Source organism: Panthera pardus, unplaced genomic scaffold, assembly GCF_024362965.1.
Source record: "Panthera pardus isolate Hobbes unplaced genomic scaffold, ASM2436296v1 HiC_scaffold_2, whole genome shotgun sequence".
NCBI classification, from domain to species: domain Eukaryota; kingdom Metazoa; phylum Chordata; class Mammalia; order Carnivora; family Felidae; genus Panthera; species Panthera pardus.
In genome coordinates, this window is record NW_026526765.1 from 101,910,023 (window position 1) to 101,933,090 (window position 23,068).

Genomic DNA, 23,068 nt, shown 5'->3' on the forward strand with positions numbered 1-23,068 from the left:
TACTAATATTCCTTCATCCTTTCTAATTTATACAAAAATGATTTATAAAAAGAGCAAGAAAGAGCATCTGTTTTAATAATGACTTCACTATGTTGGCAGCCATCTGGTAGGAGTTGTTATCTGTTAGATTTTTCTTAAGAAATATATGTATTTGACAACGTTCTTTTTCCTTCTTTGTCTTCACAGCTGATCTAGCATCTTTAATGGATAAAACATATGAGAGAAAGCTGCCTGTTAGTTCTTTAACAATATCACGGGTAAGAAAACTTAAACATCTATATTTTCAAAGGAGGAGGATGAGAGACTCTTTATTTAAATGAAGCTGTGTAAATAAAGACTACCTTTCATAGGAAATACTCTTGCATAGTAGGGTATGTTTTTGTAGTTACTAATAGATATTTTGTGGTAAAGTAGCAAATTTCTATAACTGAAATAAAAAGTAATAAATTTACCAGACTCTGGTGTCAGTGATCATTGTTGTGTATCTGATTTGAATTTTTCTAGGATATGATATTCTGTTCTATGATACTATGATTTTTTTATGTTGATACACCCTTCAAAGTAGTAGTATTTCACTTGTTAATATTGGAAGTGATTTTGATATTTGAGAAAGTCTATAAAAGAATGGATATTACTGTTTAATACTGCAGTGCAGTGGAGCAGAGGGTAATATTAGGCTGAAAATCAGGAATGGTAATTGATAGTAACTGTTACTGAACACTTTCTATACCAGCTATTGTACTAGCTTCTTAATGTACATTACCTCTATTAATTCATTTAACGGCCGTATGAGATAAGCACTGTTAACTGCATTTTATATGTAAGACTCAGACTGGTTGATAACTTACTCAAGTACACACAGTTCATAAATAGAAAAATTGAGCTTCAAACCCAAATCTCTGTGACATCAAAGTCTTTCTCTGTTGCCTCCCTCAAGTAGATCTGATCTTTTCTTTATCATGAATTCATTTTGTGACATTAGGCAATTGAGCCCCTCTCAATTTCCTCATTTCTAGTGTGGGATCAGTAGCATCTCCCCACAGGGCTGGTATGCTAAAATGAGATCTTAATTGTGAAAATTCTTTGTAGAAATTAATGGCACCATAAAATTCAGGATGTTTTTAAATTTACATGAGGAAAAGTAAAGAAACCCTTATCCTTTTTAGTCTCAGTCTTTTCTTTCTGCCTCTTGATATTTTCCTTTTACTAGGGAAGCAGTTTTAACTAGGTCATAACCTAAATTGTGTAGCCTCAATTTTCAGAGGGGGACTGAAAAGCCATTGCTCATCTCTTACATGATGGATAAGATTTCTGAATGCCATAATACCTGATACTTGTTTAAGCAGCACTTGAGAGCTTAAAGAGCTTTCACGTACATTTTCTCACTGGCGTCTCACACTCTTCAGTGTAGGTGCCCTTATTCTTTTAATGCAGATGGACCAGCTAAGTTCCGGAGTGGCTGTACCATCTGTCTGTGCCACACAGCAAACACTCGCTCAGGAGAATGAGTTCTCAACTTTAAGTCCTGTGTTTGAATTGTGTTTTATCTGCTCCTTAATGAGATTTCTAAATAAAATCCTTAAGTCCTAGACATTTTTAGAAAGCCTCTCCACTTTTGCTCTTTTTCTTCATAAAGTTTCAATTTTAGGCACAACATGCATTTTGTCCTACTCCATCCTTTTTGCCTGTGTCTCCTATAGGATAGAATACATCCTTGGAATAATTTTTTTTGTTTGTTTCTTTACTTTGGAGTTAGGAGCATACACAAGGATTTTATGGTTCAAAGGAAGACTTTGTTGGTGGAAGGATCACAGGTTGACTGGTTCATAGCAGGGTCAGAGTAGGAAAAATGGTCGTAAGGCTACATTTTCTAAATTTAGATTTTCATCTCTTGGGCCATATTTTTTCAGCCATTAGAGTCTTTCTCCTTTCACCTACCTGTTCTCATGTAGGTGAGAAATATTGATAACTAATTATAAACATAGTAGGAGGAGCTCTCTCGTTCTGGGCAAGTTTCATGTTTGGTTTTCAAACAGTTTTTCTTATCAAGGTTGATCTACACATAGAAAAACAGAAGGCTTTGTGTGTTCCTTGCATTAGCACAGAAGGGTTTCAAGAATGGAGCCGTACCATGGGAACAGTGTTCGAATAAAATGGATGTCCTATCTTTTAAAAAAAATTTTTTTAAGTTTATTTATTTTTGAGAGAGAGAGCAAGTGAGCATGAGCTGGGGAGGGGCAGAGAGAGAGGGGAAACACAGAATCCAAAGCAGGCTCCAAGCTATGAGCTGTCAGCACAGAGCCCGACACGGGGCTCGAACTCACAAACCATGAGATAATAACCTGAGCTTAAGTTGAATGCTTACTCAGCTGAGCCACCCAGGTGCCCCTGGATGTCCTATCTTTTTTAAGGTCATTGTGTGAATCGGGTCCAATATATAGCATAATCTGTATTCAAAGTTTATTTTTCTGTCTTTCAGTTTGTGGACAACATTTCATCTAGAGAAGAGATAGACCATGCAGAGTATTACCTTTACAAGTAAGTTTTCCATTTGATTTGACTATATATTCTCTCACAAAGGGTGGTAGGTATTATGCATAATATTTAGCACCTTTTTAAGTTTGTGTTTTGGAGATATTTCCATATCAGTATATAGATAGCTTCCTCATTTTTTATAACTGCATCATATTCCCTATTGTGAATGTATTATTTAAACCAGTTCTCTATTACAGGACCTTTAGGTTGTTTGCTCTGTCTCTTTGTAGTAGGTGTAGTATAGTAATTAACAACCCTGTACACATGTAATTTTACACATAATCCCCATAAGTGTATACATTTGTAATTATAATAGCTGCTGCCAGATTTCTTTCTATTGAGATTTCACCAGCTGACATTACTGCCAGCACTGGAGTAGAAAGGCCTGTTTTTACAGGTTGGCCAACAGGTGTTTTCACACTTTGAGATTTTTTGTCAGTCTGATAGGTGAACAATTTTATATATCTCTTCTCTCCCTTTCTTATTCAGATGGAAGTGCAGTCTATATCCACTATTCAGCACCTATTTTTAATTAACACTATATTTTAAAACTTTACGGACATTACCACATTTGCTTCATACTTTCCCACAGCTGTGAACAATCCTACTGTGAACTACAGACACACTCACCTGTGTGTACAAAGAAAAAGAAGCTTGTTCACTACAGCACCATCTGTAGTAGCAAAAGATGTGAATAACCTAAAGCTTGTTAAATAAGGGACTGGTCAAATAAATCTGATTTTTTTCTTATAGTTTCATCTATCAGATCAAAATGATACCTTACAACTTTTTATTGTGATTCCTTGTTGTGATTTAAAAAATCTGATTTATGATTTGTTCCAATTCCTGGGTTTCAAAAATAGATTCAAACTGATGCTTAAAATGTTTTGGGGTGCCTGGGTGGTTCAGTTGATTAAGCACCTGACTCTTGATTTCAGCTCAGGTCATGATCGCATGGTTTATGAGTTCGAGCCCCACATCTGGCTACGTGCTAACAAAGTGGAGCTTGTGTGAGATTCTCTCTCTCTCTCTCCCTCTCTCTCTACCCCTCCCTAGCTTGCACTTTCTCTCTCTCAAAATACATAAATTAATTAAAAAATGTTCTTAGTAAGCATTACATTAGAATTTGCCATTTGTCCTTTGTTTTAAGAGAGTTTTTTATTTTTTCCATCTGGGTATTTTTTATTATTTCTTTTAATGTTTATTTTATTTTTGAGAGAGAGCATAAGTGGGAGAGGGGCAGGCATAGAGGGGAACAGAGGCTCCCAAGCGGGTTCCACAATGATAGCAACGAACTGGATGCGTGGCTTGAACTCATGAGCCTGAGATCATGACCTGAGCCAAAGTAAGACACTCAACCAACTGAGCCATGCAGGTATCCCCTAGGTACATTTTTTAAAGCTTTCTTTATTTTAATGAAAATGTATTCAATTTTCTTTTACATGATTTTGCTACACAGAAATGAGCCTTTTTTTTTTCTTTCTTTCTGAATTGGGTAAATTCTGCCACCTTTTTGGTGTTTTGTGTACAAATGTAAATCTTAATTACATTAGATTTCACACCTGAAATATACTTATTTAAAAGTTTATTTTTGAGAGAGAGATACCGTGTGCACGTGGTAGCAGGGGAGGGACAGAAAGAATCCCAAGCAGGCTCCATGCTGCCAGTTCAGAGCCTGATATAGGGCTCGAACCCATGAACAGTGAGATCATGACTTGAGCTGGAACCAAGAGTCAGACGTTCAACCAAGTGGGCTACCCAGGCACCATTAAAAGCATTTATTTGAAATTTAAGATTGCCTTTAATCATTTCATAATTTTAAATTCCAGTCCTGAAATCATAATTGCAAGTGCTCTCCTAAATATAAATGTATTATTTAATGAGAGTAAGCCCTGCCTTTTTTAGTGGTTCTTTGGCACCGTAGGGCTCCTTTGATAGTTATTTTTGCCTGTGGTGGAAAGTGTATTCAGGCCACCATCTTCCCAGTTCTTGTTCTTTTGCTTTGTTGATGGCAAAATGCAGAAAATAGTTCCAATGCCTAAAGAGAAATTATTTCTTAGAATTCTGTCCTGTGGGACACAGTGCCATGATTTTGGAAGAAATACAACCCAAATTTGCAAGTACCTCTGTAGTATATAACTGATTTCAGTGATTCAACATTCAGCAAGTGTTTACTGAGCACCTGTTACATGCCTAGGCTGTGTCCAAGGTGCTGGAGTATAGAGACCAAGTTAAAGACTGTCCCATTCCTCATACGTTAAAGTTTAACTGAGAAATTTAAGTCCCGCCTTTAAGACCATCATGATTCCTCTCATGATGTCAGTTTTGTTAGGCCTAGACTCTTACTGAAAGTTTCCTAAACTCTTTCTCCTGTTTCCATATAGGTTATATAGAAGACTCTTACCCATCTTAAGATGAGTCACTGTTTAATTTGACATCCCATCCTTTGCTTAATCAAAACTGAGGTTCTAATATACTGAATGTCAACTATACTTCAATAAAAAAAACAAAACTATTGTTCTAACAATGACATCACTTTATTTCTGTTGTTTCTCCTCCCTTCCATTGCCAAGAAAATTGGCTCTCTTTTTTCTCAGCCTTTTTTTTTTAAAGAAATAAACATTTTTGTGACTTCATGAAATTACTGTTATATGTGTATGGGACTAGGTATAACCCCAAAAAACTGCATCAAGATGTAGATAATGGAGGTTGGCTACATTCACTCATTAGCTAAATGTCTCATTCCTGCTTTCTAGCTTTAGAGAATATATAAAGGTTGTGCCTCAGCAAAATTAGAAGTTACAAGTAATGAACTCTCAAGGTTTCTCTGCATTAATTGAAGTCAGGAATGTCGATCCAAAAGACACCAAGGGCCTGTGGTATTGCCACCAGTTAGGTCTTCAGCATGTAGTGGTTGTGGTGCCCGGCATCCCCACATGGGATGACTTTAGACATCTTAGAGAAGTTTATGATCACCAGTCTAGAGTAAGGAAATGAAGCCATTTCTTAATCCCAAATAACTGACAGCTTCTTGGGAGGATTTCTCACTCCCCAGGCAGTACCATCTTTGAGGGTAGGGCACACAACAGGACTTTGGGCTGCCACCTCTGTCATTAGCTCAACTCTTTATCTGCCTCAGCCTGTGCGGGTCAGGCTCAGCAAGTAGAGCCTAACTGCTGTGTTCTCCCATCTTCTAGTGATCCGTCTCCCCACTGATGATGTAAGCAGTATTAGAGCCAGAGAAGTTTGGAACCTTGCGTGACCAGTGGAGGGCTGACTGAGCATCTGCCATTGACTCAGGTGCACAAGTTCCAGCAGTTCAGGGTGCTGCTGGCACAGGCTGGCTTGTTACCATTCTATCCTCCCAGGAGAGAATTTTAGCCTTTGACTCTCCTGAGGGACACAGGTTTAAAAGTTTAGAGGCTTCAAGATTGAGATTTCCAGGGATCTTTTAAGGAGAGTTAGAAAGGCTGCGTTTGAGAGAGTATGAGGGAAAAGAATATCCAAACACCCCTATTTGACCCCTGGGGGACTGCAACCTGATGATCAGCTTTTCCCCCCACCATTCATTAAACAACAACAACGAACAAACAAAATCAAAAACGAGGAAAGGGCAGTGATGCTTTAAACAAAGGAATAATGTGAACTAAAGGTGATTAAAGCAGTTAAAACCAGACACTATATAGGTTGACAAGAAAAAGAGTCCCTGATAATATTCTACACATCTAATGGGAAAATAAAACCAAGAGTAAAAATGAGTACAACAGCACAAGCGCTGAACTGAAGTACAATAAACAAAATCCGTCAGTAAGAAACAAGAGAAGGCTTGCTAAGAACTGGTGGGCTCTAACAAAATAAAGGAAACAAGATTAAAATAGGAGAATAAAAAAGTGAACAGAAAATGAGGTAAGAAGAACCCGATCCCCCACATACTCTGTTCACACCATATGTATAGATACGGCTGGGAGAGTGGGAAAATAGGCATAGGCGTGCTATTGCACTCGTACTGTCAACAGGCCGAATAGTACCTTCTTTGTGAGTGCTTTTCAAGCTGCTTCCAACAAGCCTTGGAGCTGATCGCTCACAGGGGCCTCGGGGCTGTGGGCCTGGGAGGAAAAGGCAGTGACAGAGAAGCCAGGCAATGCTGCCACCAGCTCTGTGCTTCTGTTTCTGCTTCTGTTTAAGCCAGGGAAGCTGTGCCTCCAACTGCTTTATGTATATGTTGGGGTCTGCGGAGAGAATGTAGAGAGGTCTGTGAACTTCAATGAGAATAAAACTATGTATTTATTTTCACTAAACTCTCAATAATATTTAGCATTTCCTTCAATTATGAATATTTGCAACAGATCACAGTATTATAAGCAGCATCTGTGTCTTTCTCACTAATAAAAGCAGATTTTTCAAATCTCACACGTTTGTTGCAGATCTCTTGACAAATTATGCTCATCACTGCTTAGAAATTAAATTTGGGGGGGCCCTGGGTGGCTTATTTGGCTCCGGTCATCATCTCGTGGTTCGTGAGTTTGAGCCTCGCTTTGGGCTCTGTGCTGATAGTTGAGAGCCTGGAGCCTGCTTCAAAGTCTGTGTCTCCCTCTTTTCTCTGCCCTCCCCCTACTCATTCTCTCTCTCTTTCTCTCAAAAAAAAAGTAATAATAATACATAAACATTGCATTTGGAATTAAACTACTGCTAGATAGTGTTAATTCGTGCATTAATACAGAAGCACATGTTCCCACATCTTAAGGATTTTTTTAATATTTTGATAATTTCACTGTAACTGGTTTCCTTTGTGATCCTGTGTGCTTTTATTTTATGCATTTAAAACATCATTCTGAGGAGTTTATGAGCTTCATCAGACTGCCGGAGAATTCATGCCACAAAGAAATGTCAGGAACCCTGCTATGAGATTGTGTTTGAAAAGTCCTTTGCTTAGGTTTCCTCCAGGCCTTTTGAAATTTTCTAGGTCTTTGTTTTTTCCTTCTTACAAAGAAGGCTTTCTTTTCTTATTTTAGTTTAGACTTTATAGAGTAAGACGAACATATGGTTTATAGGTGTGCTGTTTTCCAAATGAAAGCTTAAATACAGCCAGTCTCATAAGCTTCTCCACAGAGCTTGAAGAAGATGTGGGGAAAGTGAAGAGATGCAGACTGGCCGGAGATGCTGTAGGCAGGAGATCATTGCAGGGGCGGGGTTGAGCAGGATACACTTCTGCCCGGTTTTGGTATTGCCACCCATCTGTTCTCTGGGCTTGGTGAGGGAGAAGCCATGATGCTGCTTAGCAGTAAGCAGAGGTGTTAAGGCACTGAGGAGAAAAGTAACTGTGCAACCGATGGCTGCTGAGAGGAAAGGGCCCTTCACAGGGCATCTGACTGCTAGGCATGCATAAGAAGCTGACAGCTCAGTTATGCTCTATATTTGCTAAAAAAGAGTTTTATATGCCCCGTGTTAGTGTGAAAAGGAGTTGAGCAAAATATTTTTCCCTCGGGCATAGGATTAATTTCTGTTTCCTACCCTGTACCCTCTCTTTGGCGTTTGAAGAAAAATGTCTTTCTGTCTTTGCTTTACTATAAACTTACAACATTCCTAAGAATTAGATTTGCATCTTTATTTTACTGATGCCCAGACTAAGGCATAGAGATTCACTGAGAGCAGCCAACATAGATGGTGTGCACGTAAGCGGCTGCCTAACCCAGGCAGAGAAGGGAAGCCAAAAGGATGTAATGTAAACAGAGGGACAGTACTGTGAAAACAGTAGTGTTTGCACAGTGGAAGATATTATCAGTAAGGGTCCCAGTATGCTTTTTTTTCGAGGAAACTGAGACAGAAGGAATTCCATAGAGACCAGAGTATAGAGCATGGTAAAGCAGGAGAAAATTAAAATTAAGAGATAGGAGGAAATGTGTTATATTTTGTGTAGTCTCTGGGTTGTTGATGGTACTTGGTTTCTAGAGGCTGTGGTCTTAGCTTTTTCTCCACAAGACATCCCTTTTAAGATCTGTCAACTTGAAGTCTGTTATAGTGAGCTTACCTAGAGTTTTCCTTTATCAGTTGGTGAAAAGCGTCTCTTTGTCAGGCTACCTTGTCAATAGTTCTGAGCTCAGGACTCCCCAAGTCCATGTGTGCTGCCCACATATATACACGTGATCCCCGAGGCAGGCTGTAATCTCCATTTTCAGGAGATAAAACTGTATGTCATCGGTAAAATTATGGCATCAGTTAAAGCCATTGTTTTCATGGTTCTAACAAGCTTTAACAATTCCTGTATTGGTATTTGATTACTGAATTAATTGAATGCAAAGTCAAGCCATAAAAACTCCTTCTTTCCATGTGTATCTTCCTCTTCACCAAGGATGCTTGCAAATTACATCTTTAAAGTCTTATTTAGACTTTCCGATACTTTTGAGACCATGGCAGTTTAGCATGCATAAAATTAAACTTGTTCCTTTTACTGTCAGAGTGTCAGTAATCAGAACTGATAATTTAATCTGCAGCACAATTATCATTCTTGAAGGCTAAGTGATAGAAATTTCTGATGTACATAACATATTCTCTCTATTTTAAGAATGTAACATTTTTTAAAAATAGTCTTGGTTTTTAGCAAAAATGTGGGGAATACTGAATTCATTGCCTTATAATAAGAAGAGATTGTCACAGAGCTGCATGAGAAGGTTTTTTTCCTCAGAATACAGCTCCGTATTGTCATGGGGAGTGACCTGCCACCCATTAATGAGCGTAAGTCAAGGTAGTGAGTGTGGGAGGCTGTGTGCTGCCAACACGTTCATCCACACCGTACCTTAGCCTCAAGCATCTCTCCTGAGTTGCTTAACTGACCTGGCAGATAGCAGGCATCCGTGGTTGGGGACGGATGGCAGGTCAGCAACAGCTGGGGTGAGGCAGATGGCAGCCTGCATGTCTCCAGGTCCCAGGTTGGCAGCCAGTCTAAAAAAGGACGGTCCAAAATAGCTCCATTCTTTCAATAAACAAAAATATCCCTGTGGCTCCTTGGAAGGTGAGCGCACTACCCTAGGCCCATGTTGTAAGAATCTGTGTCTGTCTGTCGAAAGAGGGGAAGGTGGGAGCTGATGAGGAGCTTAAGCAGTAGTAATTTTCCTTTGCAGGCATGGGGATTGTGTATTACAGCAATGAAAGGAAATCAGAGATTTTTCTGTTAGCCTGTTGCCAGGTGTCATTATGTTTCAACGTTATTAAGAAATGAGTAAGAGCCCAAGAGGAGGGAAATGACTTGTAACAGCATTTTTAAAAAACACTTCCATTCTTTAATATTGCCGAGTGCTTTATTTACTTCTTATTTGCTAATCCTTACCACAGGCCTAGGAGACAGTTTCTTACTGTTAATGGCTCTGCAATAGAGAATAGTCCATTGTCAGGGGCACTGTCTGCACCTTGCCAAAGACCCACTGGAGCAGTGTGCTGGGAGTTAGGGTGAGGACTGTGTCCCCAGCTCCTTTAGACTGTGCACTTAACTCCTGACCAGTCTCACTGCAGCCTGGGGGCCTCATCATACCAGAGGGGTGACCTTCAAGGGTATTTTCCTGGCTTTTGTCCACACATGCTACCTAGCTTTCCCAGCGGGATCTGATACCTTAGATAGGTACTTTATTTTTCCGGAGTGATGAGTCCCCTGGAGGCTCTCATCCTAGGAGTCCATAGCAGTCCAGGCAGCTGCAAACATCTATGTATGAAGCTTTGTAGGGACCGATGCCTTCATTTCTTTGTGGTAAATACCTGGGAGTGGAATGGGTGGAGCATATGGTAGGTAGACATTTTCCGAACTGTTTTTCAAAGTGGTTTTACTGTCTTACCATCCCAACAGCAGTTCCAGATCCTCCACATTGTTGCCAATACGTTTAGCCTTATTAATAGGGTTTAGTGGTATCTCATTGTGGTCTTAATTTATTTTTGCCTAAATGACTCATGATGTAGAACATCTTTTCATGTGCTTTTCTGCCGTGTCTACGTCTCCTTTGGTAACGTGACTGTTCAACTCCTTTTCCTATTTTTCTTTTTATTTGATTGCTTGCGTTTTTATTAGTGGGTGTTAAGAATTCTTTATCTCATAGTTGTGTCTTTTTGTTCACTTAACAGTGATTTTCAGAGGGCAGTTTTTAGTTTTGATGGAAGTCCAGTTTGTCAGTTCTTTTCTTTTATGGATTGTGCTTTTGCCACCAGTGGAGAAGTTTTTGCCTAGCCCAACAGCATAAAGATTTTTCTCCTGTGTTTCCTTTAAGTTCCTAGCTTTAGGCCTCATAGTTTGGACTGTGATCCGTTCTGGGTTATGTGTTGTATATGGTGTGAGGTAAGAATCAAAGGTAATTCTTTGGCATAAGAATACCTGGTTGTATCGGCACCGTTTGTTGAAAAGTCTATTCTTTTTGAACTGAATTACCTTTGAGTTTCTGTGGAAAATCAGTTGTTTGTATATGTGTGAGTCTACTTCAGTACTGTTTTGTTCCATTGACCTATGTTCCATTGCTATCTTGATGCCAGTACCACACTGTCTTGATGCCTCTAGTTTTATAATAAGTCTTAAAATTAGCTATTCTAAGTCCTCCAACTCGGTTCTTTTCCAGAATCATTTTGGCTGGTTCAGGTCCTTTGCATCCCATATCAGTTTTAGGGTGTGTTCTCACACACATAATGCACATACACACACACCTATGAAATAATATCCATTACAAAAAGTAAAAGATTATGTTGATCTACAGGGGCGTGATTAATTATTAACAGTACAATACAGGGCAATGAAAAGAATGAAAACTTTATTCATATTTCCAATGGAACAAGTTATAAAACGCATTCAGTGAAAAAAAGTATAGACTTTTTTCATTACATTACCATCGTGGATTCTATGTAAATGTAATATGTGTATATGTACTTTGATACATATGTGTGTATATGTGTTTATATGCATAGACTGTCTCTGGAATGGCATATATATACCCACAAAAATTGGTAAAACTGGTTTCTTTGGGGGAACAGTCCTGGGTGATTTTTTTTTTTTTTTTAAAGACCTGGGTTGACTACTGACTGAATTCTCTCTTGTACCTTCTGAATTTCATATCATAGATATATATTATTCAAAGAAAAATTTTAAAAAGATCCTCAACATAGTTATCAGTAGATTCTTTTTTTAAATTTTTAAAAAATCTTTATTTTTGAGAGAGAGAGAGAGAGACAGAGTGCAAGTGGGGGAGGAACAGAGAGACTGGGGGCGGGGGTAAGACGCAGAATCTAAAGCAGGCTCCAGTGTCTGAGCTGTCACCACAGAGTACGACGCAGGGCTCGAACTCATGACCCTCGAGATCATGACCTGAGCCGAAGTCGAATGTTTACCTGATTGAGCCACCCAGGTGTCCCTCAGTAGATTCTTGAGAAGTATGTATCATAATAAAGGTATTTCAGGAATATTAATAACAGTAAATTTTGGATTGAAAGGGATAAGTGTTGAAGGGAAATTAATTGTCTGCATAAGGTGATAAAAGGCCTGTTGTGTGGTAGTTGACAGTGGAAATGAAGAGAGAAATGTTTTACACATAGGAAGGAAAAAAATCGATCAACAGGATTAGTGACAGGTTGAATGTGATGATACAAAACAAGGATCAAAAATGAGGTGAAAATGGAACTTCAGGTAAATGAGAAAATGGCTAGTCCATTGATGGAAGTATTGAACCGGAAGCAGATTTAGACAGCAAGACAGCAAGATGGTAGGTTTTTCTTTGGTGTTTTTACTGTACATGTACAGATTTCTGAGTTTGCTATATCACATCTTATATCTACCAACCACATTTGAACTGTTTCAGAGGAACTAGTCACAGACTTTTGGAGAAAGAACAGCTGGAAAACTTATACCTATGTTGGGGTCTTCCTGATGTCCTAGTGCCAGCTGGGAAATTTTGGAGTAGGCATTCTCTCAAGTCCTGTTAACTTTCAGAGTCTATGAAATTGAGACTTGGGCAGGCAGGCTAAGCAATCTCTTACGAGCCACGTAACAAATCCAAGCACTGGCTACAGATGAAGGCCTCACTTCCAATTCACAGGCTCATCAGTTAGACCAACGTATCTCATAGTGCCAGTTCTTTGTCCTAAGGCAGTCTGAGGAATAAAGCAGAACATAAAGACTCAGTGAATACTTGAATACCTTATAACAGAGTAACATAAAACTAATTAAACTCAGAAAAAAACTAGCATATACAGACATACAACTGTAAGAAAAATGCATAATTATGAAAAAAAAAAGTGTAAAGACCCTGAAGGAATCAGGATGGCAGGAAATAGGTGACATGGATTTTAGGACCAATTTAGTTTCCACTTTGATCTGTAACTTGGAGCCAGTTAATGAACTCTCTGGAGATTAGCTTTCTGGATGAGCATCTGATCTTGGATGCTTCCCAAGTCACCATGCATATCTAAAATTCTGTGTTTCTCAATCCCATTGATCTAGAAGCTAGACCTTATCACCAGAAACCTCAGAGTTTGAAAGCCTGAGATTCTGGTTTTTGTTTAGTTTCTTACCCAGGACTTTACTTAAATAGTGGAGTTGAATTTTCAGCCACATTAACTATGAATATCCATAGAAAAACTAGTGAATATAGATAAACAACAGAAAGTGTAAGGGGATCTCTTAATCTCTTTTGGATTTGGGTGACATTCTTCATTTGCTGTCTTCTTTGTAAATACTTTTAGTAAATCTCTTGGTATAAGAAGCTGGGTATTCACTCTTATTTTCCAAGAAGCCAGTTTTTTGTATGTTTTTGATACTTTCCTATTATCTTTCTCTGGAGGGCCCACAAAGCACCTATTCTTGATGCCTTGCATATACATGGAATTTAAAAGCAAAATAGATCTATTTTGATAGCTGCTGAACCCTCTGTGGATTAAACCTAAAAAAAGTTATGTAGTTTCATATAAAAAGATATATCCCAAGTTGTTTTTTTCCAGAGCATAAAGTCCTTTGATCAGAAAAAGAAAAAATCATTTTCTTGGCTGTTTTCATAACTGCAAAGTCATTATCAAGGTAGCAGAAATTATAGCTATAGGACAGAAAGACATAACTGTAATGTCTTATGCTTAGAGTGTCTTCAGCAGGATTTTGCATGTAAGGCAGTTTGATTTAGAGATAATTAAGAAATTTTCTCAGGAGCTGGTATGGTATTTAAGGGAAAGATAGTAGTTACACAGAAGTTTCAAGAAGACCTTTGTGAGAACTGATTTCATCATGAGTTTTGAGGCCACTGGCAAGTAAATTCCAAAGTATTTTCAGATGCCATGTGTCTAGGCAACAGGACACTTGAGGAACTAGAAGTAATTGATGTGAATTCTCTTTGGTGCCCATGCTGTAATGATTTTCTTGATAGATTTCCAGTTATGTTTGTTTTTACCATACAGACTTTATATTTTGAGATCTATTCTGTTCTTCTTTTTAATAGCAATGCTGATTTTAAGACCCATGGTGTACCACATTTCATAGCTAGTAATGGGCAAGGCTGGGACATAAAACCAGGTTGTCCAACTCCAGGCCAGTATAGCACATAATCAGTATATTTATGACACACTGGCTATTAGATGGCTCTGTGTTGGATGTTACCAAGAGCTGAAATGCAGATCTGCCATTTGTCTTCATTGATGAAAGCCACGCAGAGTTTTGATATATATATGTGTGTATGTATACACACACACACACACACACACACACACACACACACACACACACAGCTTGTTATAGCCCTCCATTTCCTGAGATAATAGCAGGTACTATCTGTTAACACGGATGGCACACTTTCACAGAGCTTTCACACTCCAACCAGAAATGGACTGCTATTCTCTGAGTGCACCACATGTTTTCTTCTCTTTGGCCTCTCCCCATCTCCTTCTGATAAAATGCAACCTTTCTTTTAAGGCCTGTCCCAACCAAATACTGCTACATCCATAAATTTGCCCTGATTTTCGCCATTTGAATATGATCTCTCTGACCCTCTTCCAGAGAATTTTCTTTTATCTACTCAGGGGTGCTTAGTTGGTTTTTTTTTTTTTTTTTTCTTTGACTAGTCAGAAATATGTATTTCTTATTTTTTCTTTACTTGAGGAACAGTATAGTATAGTAGATAAGAGCATGAATGGGGTGCCTGGGTGGCTCAGTCAGTTAAGCATCAGGCTTCAGCTCAGGTCATGACCTCACAGTTCGTGAGGTTGAGCCCCGCGTCAGGCTCTGTGCTGCCAGCTCAGAGGCTGGATCCTGCTTTGGATTCTGTGTCTCCCTCTCTCTGCCCCTCCCCCTCTCGCACTCTGTCCCTCTCTCAAAAATGAATAAAGGTTAAAAAAAAAGGAGGGGCGCCTGGGTGGCTCAGTTGGTTGATCGTCCGACTTCGGCTCAGGTCATGATCTCACAGTGCGTGAGTTTGAGCCCCACGTTGGGCCTGTGCTGACAGATCAGAGCCTGGAGCCTGCTTCAAATTCTGTGTCTCCCTCTCTCTCTGCCCCTCCCCCACTCATGTTCTGTCTCTCTCAAAAATTAACATTAAAAAATTTTTAAAATAAATAAATAAAGGAAAAGAGCATGGCCTCTGGAGCCAATCTGGCTAGATTTGAATCCCAGATGTGCCATCTGTTAGCTGTTTGATTTAGTCACTTATAGTCTCCGTCCCTCAGTTTCCTCATCAAAATAGGGATTAAAATAATTCTCGTACTTTAGAGTAGATCCTTAGAACAGTCTTGGGACCAAGTAGGTTGGTGCTCAGTAAGTTTTAGCTTTAATATTGTCTATGATGCATTGTAACATCTTGAAGAGCAAGGACTATTTCTTCCTCAAATCTCTCTCCTTAGGGAAAACATTTTGAACTCTAATTTCAGTTGCTAAGTAGTCCTTCACTATTGTCACTACCCTCACCTAAGGCATCAAGGTGCAGAGTATCAGGACTCAGGGATAGGGAGAAATAGATGCTTATGAATACTCCTAGTTTAACACTCAGATGGAAAGGATATCACAATTTGGGGAGACACTCTCTGACCCTAAGAGACAACTAATTGAAGGTCCCATGTATCTACCCTTATTGCTAAGCTTACAGCGGCCAAAAACCAGAAGGGGGCAGCAGAAAGTCATCTACTTCTCATCTGTGGAGAAGGGAGAGAAGCCCAGAAGTGATCAGTTGCCAGTTAGGGACAACCTGCACCAAAACTGATGTCCGATAAGATGTTATTGAATCAATGATCACAGTGCACATTGGAACTGAAAGGAGAGGTCTCCTCTGAGGGCTGGGAGCATGACAGAACATTTAAACAGCTGAGATAGAAATTGAGGGACTGCTTCCAGTGATGTTAGCTCTGATGTTTGGAGTATACAGGAGCAGCTCAGAATGTCTGAAGATCTTTAATGCTGTCAACATTCCCATTTATTTTATTTTACTGTTCCCCCGCCCATCCCCGATGTAGAAATTCAGAATTCCTATTTGTGTGGCCTATTGTATTTTGGAAAATTGGGCTGCAACTTACAAAAGAAAAATCACTTTCTTTTTAGTGTATTTCCCTCCAGGCTTTCAACTACATCTTTTCATTTAATTTGTTTTAAACTAGTTGACACTAACTCTCAGATTTCTTCTATAAGCTAATGCAGTTCCAACCAAAATCTCAGCAAAATTTTTTGTGGAACCTGAAAAGATGATCCTGAAATGCAAATGAAAGAGTAAAGGGCTAAGAATAACTAAGATATTTTCAAAAAGACTAAAATGATTGGTCTACTAGATAACAAGACTTCGAAAGCTATGGTAACTAAAAATGAGATGTTGTCTTAGACTTTTGGAACTAAATGGAGAGAGCCCAGAGATGCATCTATACACATATGGAAACTACCATGATAGACTTGTACAATGGAATGCCATCCAGCATTGAGAAAGGATGAACTAAAGCAGTACATCTCAGCTTGGCTCTCTCAAAAATGTAATGAGTGGAAAAAAGCATGGTGAATAATCATTCATACAGGGGCACCTGGGTGTTTCGGTTAAGTTGGTTAAGCGTCTGACTTCGGCTCAGATCATGATTTCATGGTTTGAGTTCGAGCCCCGCATCTGGCTCTCTCTGCTGTCAGCATGGAGCCCCTTCAGATCCTTGTCTCTCGCTCTCTCTCTGCCCCCCCGCTCATGCTCTCTCTCAAAAATAAACATTAAAAAAAAAAAAAGAATCATACAGCATAACATTTAGGTAGTTTGAAAACATACAAAGCAATGCCCTGGCTTATATGTTTATATGGATGCATGTAGAAAATGTAAGAGTGTGAAAACGCTTTAGAATGAGAAAGAGTTGAGGATATTATTTATCTGTGAAGAAGGACAATGTGATAGGAATAGGATCAGGAGATGTATATAAGGAGGCTTCAGCTGCATTTAAACTCTTCTCCCACCACACAGAAAAATAACCATTTTTACATTTGTTAAGAAATTTATTTGAATAGATTTGAGGATAATTCCTTCTTACTTCCTGCTTGAAAAATCTTGAGATAGTACTGGCCCACCTTGGAGCAGAGTCTACCTTGCCCAGAAAGATAGGGTAATATACGTGTTTGGGTGAGGTAACTACCCACTTTCTTTCTTTTTAATTTTTTTTTTTTAATGTTTATTTCTGACACAGAGACAGGGCATGAGTGGGGGAGGGGCAGAGAGAGAGAGAGGGAGACACAGAATCTGAAGCAGGCTCCAGGCTCCGAACTGTCAGCACAGACCCCAACGCGGGGCTCAAACTCACAAACCGTGAGATCATGACCTGAGCCGAAGTCAGTCGCTCAACTGACTGAGCCACCCAGGTGCCCCAAGTAACTACCCACTTTCTAAGGATAACAATCTTGGGCCTCATATGGCTCTTTTCTATATACAATCCTTTAAAAATGTAAAAACTCTTTTTAGCCCAGAGCCTGTACAGAAATAGGCTGCAGACCAGGTGTGGTCCATAGACCCTTGTTTGCCAACCTTTGATGTACACCCTCATTTTCTCCTGTCCTTAAAATTTTCAGAGAAAAATCCCTGTATGTCATTTCGTCCATCCTTACTGTTTTGTTTTGTTTTGTTGGGAAAGAAGTAAAGACTAACATATAAACTAACTGCTGAGCTATCTGATTTTGCAGCTTGGAGCTTGAGGGGGGACAATCAGTTGCATGGCTATTTGGTATCCCATGAGGGGCATAGGTATAAATTTCATCAGCCCTGTAACAAATGCTGGACAATAGCAAATGGCTGGCATGTGCTTTTTTTTTTTTTTTTTTTTAACCTAGGCCCCAGAAGAAGAAAGATGACCTTTTTAACTGATAGATACCCAATTTACACAGATATTATTTATTAATACTGATAAGTTGACCTTTTACTTAGGCATTTCTCCTATATAACTACTATGCAATGATTAAAATCAGAACATTTAGCAGGACTACAAGAGTGTGATCTAGTATATAGTCCCTATTCAAATTTTGTCAGTTGCCTCGTTAATGTTCTTTATGGGTCCTAGCCCAGAATCCAAACTAGGGTTGTACTTTATATTTAGTTATCATATATCTTTTCAGTCTCCTTTAATTTGAAACACTTCCTCAGCTTTAATGTGTGTGTGTGTGTGTGTGTTTCCTAACCTTGACATTTTTTAAGAGTACAGGCCAGTTTTACTGTAGAATGTCACCCAATTAGGTTTCTATGATATTTCAGTTATGCAGTTACGGTATTTCCTAGGAAGGAAGGCATTTGTGGACAGGAGTACCACAGAAGTGATGTTGTGTTCTCAGTGTATTTTACCAGGCAATGTGTATTGATCATTTATTACAGTATTGGTGATGTTAAGTTTGATCACCTTATTAAGGTGGTATCTCCCAGATGTCATGACTTGATTTTATTCTCTAAGTTATAATCCATTACTTATTTTGAGACTCAAAATGTCCCCTATATAGTGAGTAGGAAACCCTGCTTCTTGCATTGTTTTGATATGTTCTGTCCTTCTTTGAGCATTTTTTACTTTTCTAGACAAAACATCTTTTAATGTCATCTTATACCATACCTGCCCCAGCCTTGGCACCAGCCATTTTTCTAAAGAGCCCCAGTTCTTTTTAGAGGGAGAATGGCATTCACAAGTCAAAATCTGCTTATAGGAAGTGCTCATTGCTACTGAGTTATTATTTTTCCCAGACTTTCTCAGTGGACAGAGCTAGCATATCATTGTATCCATTCATGTGGATATATTTTTATATGTATTATGTTTATATTATATATAAAAAATATATATATCTTTAAACTATCTTCTTCCTGAAGTTTCCAATTCCAGTCTAACACTTCAAGTTTCCTTGTGGACTTGTCCCTTCTCTAATTTTGTAATTCTCTTCCGGCAGTGAAAAATCTGATTCTCAGTATCTTTTGTCATCTATCGGTTTTGCAAATATTCTCTCTCAGTATATAAGGCTTTTCTATTTGTTTTCTTAATGACATGATTTGATGAGCAGAATTTTTATTTTGATGAAATCTAATTTAGCTATCTTTTACTTTATGGTTATTGTTTTCTGTGTCCTAGGTAGTTATGCCTACTCCTTAGTCATAGATATTCTTCTATTTTCTTCTTTAAAGTGTCAAAATTTTAGATTTTATGTCTCAATTTCATTTTACATATCAAACCAATTTTTGAATATGGTATGAGTGTGGGTATTCTTTTTTTTTTTTTTCTTTATGGATGTTTCTGCTTTCTGTATTGTTTTCCATTCATTTGTCTATCTTACTGCAATACTATACTCTTACTACTGTAAGTCTTGAAACCAGATAGTGTAAGTCCTTCAGCTTTGTTATTTTTTAATATTATTCTGGTTATTTTAGTTCCTTTACCTTCCCATAAACATTTTGGAATTGGGTGGTCAATTTTTCTTAAACAGGCCTACCTGGATTCCAGTTGGACTTTTGTTAAATCTATAGATCAATTTAAGAAGAATTGGCATCTTAATTGGGACCTTATATGACATCATAAAATATTGAATCTTCCAACCCATGAACACGGTTTAACTCTTTTTTTTTTTTTAAGATCTTATTTCTCTCAGCAATGCTTTATAAATTTCATTGTAGAGACCTTGCAAGTCTTTTGTTAAATTTATTTCTAAATATTTTACAGATTTTGATGTTACTGTAAGTGAAGTTATTTTTCTGAATTTTGTTTTCCAAATTTTTCCTTCTAGAAATAGTTGATTTTTATCTCATGACCTTATATCCTGAGAGCTTGATAAACATACTCATTAATCCTAGTAGTAGATTCCTTAGTGTTTTCTACATATCCAGTCATGTTGTTTATGAATAGAAATACATTTATATCTTTCCAAATTTTATCCCTTTCAGTTTCTTTTTCTTGCCTTATTGCACTAGCTAGGACCTCCAACACAATGTTGAATAAAAGTAGTGGAGGCAGGTATCCTTGCTTTTTGTTCCCAGTCTTGGCAGGAAGTATTTAATATCACACCTTTAGGAATGATGTTAGTTGTGGGTTTTTCATAGTTGCCCTTTATCAGTTTGAGGAAGTTCACTTTTAGTCCTAGTTTCCTGACAGTTTTTATCATAATTGGATGCTGAATTCTGTTAAATATTGTTTCTTCAAAGATAAAGATGATCATATGGGTTTACTCCTCCATTCTGTTACAATAGTGAATTGCTTTGGTTTTCAGATGTTAACCCTGCCTTGCATTCTTGGGATGAATTCTCAAGAATGTATTGTTCAGAAGTATTCTTAAAGTAAATTTGCTAATATTTGTCAGAGATACTTGTGTCTGTGTTGCTGATAATACTGGCCTCTAAATTTTTTTGCTTATAATATCCTTGTGAGGTTTTGGCGTTAGGATTATGTGATGTCATAAAATATACTGATAAGCGTTCTCTGCTTTAATTTTCTAAAATTTGGTGTAAGATTTATATTATTTCTTTAATATGTGATAGCATTCATCAGTGAAGTCACCTGAATGGGCCTGGAGTTTTCTTTTAAAGATCATTTTAATTAGGAGTTCATATTTTTGAACAGACTTGGATCTTCTCAATATAATTTTAGTTTGCATTTTTCCTTATTGGTGATGTTGACATACTCTTACATGCTTAACGATCATTCATATTTCTTTGAACTTTCTTATCTTTTATCCTATCTTTTGACTGCATCGTTGGTCTTTTATTAGTTTGTAGGACCTCTCAATGTTTAGGGAATAGCTTTGAATGATGAATATTTTTATTTTTCTCATTTCTTTTTTTTTTTTTTGTAAATTATTTTGCTTTATGATAGTTTTTGCTATGTAGACTTTTTTTAAAAATGTGATTGAATTTATCAGTCTTTTCTTTTATGGCTTTTACATCAAACTAAGAATGACATTCTCCATCCCAACAAATTTCCCCCTATTTTCTTTCGGTGAATGTATGCTTTCATTTTTAACATGTAAATATACAATTGATCTGTAGTTTATTTTGGTTTAATTATATGAAGTACAGATCCATACATACATATATCCACATTTTTTAAAAATGGCTACACAGTTATCCTAATGCCATTTTTTGAATAATCCCTCATTTGCCTGCTGATATTTTATGCTGTGTTAGCATATACTAATTCCTTGTTTGAGTTTGGGTCTGCCTCTGAACTCTGCTGTTCTACTGATCTGCCTTTTCATCCAGTAGCATCATACTTGTTTTAATTAGCCTCTGAATATGTTTTAATATCTGATGAGGAAGTCCACAATTCTGTCCACTTCTCTGCTCAACTTCCACTATTTCCCTTTCTCTTTTGTTTAATAACCTTGTTAAATTGTTAGAAATATTTTCCAAATACCTTATTTGAATATACAGTCTTTCCTCTTTTCCTGTAGTGGGGGGTCTCAAGTGATGGTTGAAAGTCTCAGATATGTGACCTGGGCCTCAAATAGCCTTTAGGTCATCTTTATGCAAACAAGAAATAGACTGCCTCTTCTAAACAGATAAATTGGAGGAAAGTACCTTTTTCTGAAAAATGCAGCCTTGTACCTGATTACACAGTTGCTAGGGCTGGGTTTTGTCTCTCTTCACACCTTTAGGCCGTGCTCACTCAAAATGAACCACTTTACAATCATAACAATCTTGAATTGTACTGCACCGTATAAATAATGTAGTCAGGGAAAGAATTACCAGGAAAGCCAGATGCATATTCCTTCCCTTGCCTCCTCCTCCCCATCTGAGCTGCCAGCCCCAGAGCTGGCTAATTACATCACTCAATAATGTGCTTCCTTAAGTGGGAATACAAGTGGCTGTTCACACTAAACAACTCCCTGCCTTCGGGAATGCCTAGATTGGGATCAGAGTAGATAAACCTCTTGACAGTCCAGTTGGCCACCCAATCAGTTAGAGTGACATTGTGGGCCATCACGATAAAGGTCAAATAATAATAATTACTTGTATCCATACAAAAGTACCTTGTCATCTCATTTTTGTTTATCATCCTCTTGGAAAAGTTTGCAGAACAGAAAGGGCAGGTATTGTTTTTGCCCTTCTTTTGTGGGTAAAGGAAGGCAGCCAGAGCAGAAACATTTCCAAAGTCAAACAGCTAGTGAGTGACAGCTTACTTGATCTTACATCTTTTGGAGGTTGAGGTTCTTCCCCTCAACCTGAAAGAACACTTATTTCCCTTACATGTCACATAATCTTATAAAAACATTATTTGTTAATTCCACAAGCATTCAGGCAGATTAAATGTATATCATCAGTAAATTGTGGTGGTATGTTTTATCTTGCTGAGAGTACACTCTCATATTTCTGGCATGTTCATATCACCCTTCCCTAGTGGTACTAGAATACGTCCTATTCAGAAATACTCAGTGATACAAAGAGAATAATAATTGTTTTGATGTGTTGGTAGAGGTCCATAAGCTTCCAGGCTTTTCGACGATCAGAAGAAAATGATTTTGAGAGTAAGGTTATGTTGTGGGTATAGTCCTATGATAAGTTTGTCATGTTTATGATTCTATAAATTACCATATTTTAAGGAGTTGGCTTTTTGATTCTTTTTTTTTAATGTGGTCTTTCTCTGCCATAAAAACAAAAGTTAATTTCAAGTCTCTGGATACAATATAGATTTGGAACCAAGTAGGAAAACTACTGAAGCTGCTTTTGAGGTTGGGAGTCACTGTGAAAGTAGTTTTTAATGCCTCTAGATTTCTCCCTGCCTTTCTCTCTCTCTCTCTTTCTAAATATTACTTTTCTTTTTAGATAGTAATCATTTGGACTCTCATGTCAAACCTTTCTGGCCAAGTATTTTATAGTGATTGACATAGTTCACCAAGATACTTATTTAGAAAGCAGCATCTGAACACACATTGTTTTTAAAAATCTTGATATCTTATTACTGCAAGATAGTACAGATTGTTTTTAATTTGTTTTGATATCTGCATATTTGGCAACAGAAAATTGGGTTTTCACTGTAGGTATTTTTGACTTCAAACAAAATGCATTTCTAGAGAACCACCGATCTAAGGTGAATTTTTTGAGGATAATGATTATATCTTGTCTCATTTTGT

The 23,068-nt window shown here is 37.8% G+C and overlaps 1 protein-coding gene across 3 annotated transcripts in view; it reads left to right on the forward strand.

Annotated features, from left to right (window-relative positions):
- The window catches only part of MRPS27 (mitochondrial ribosomal protein S27), an 87,124-nt gene that overhangs the window by 16,161 nt on the left and 47,895 nt on the right, over positions 1-23,068 (forward strand). For all 3 annotated transcript variants that reach the window (XM_019463051.2, XM_019463052.2, XM_019463053.2), the window contains 2 exons: positions 187-257; positions 2,480-2,538. In XM_019463051.2, the coding sequence (XP_019318596.1) occupies positions 187-257; positions 2,480-2,538 (130 nt within the window). The remainder of the gene's footprint in view (positions 1-186; positions 258-2,479; positions 2,539-23,068) is intronic.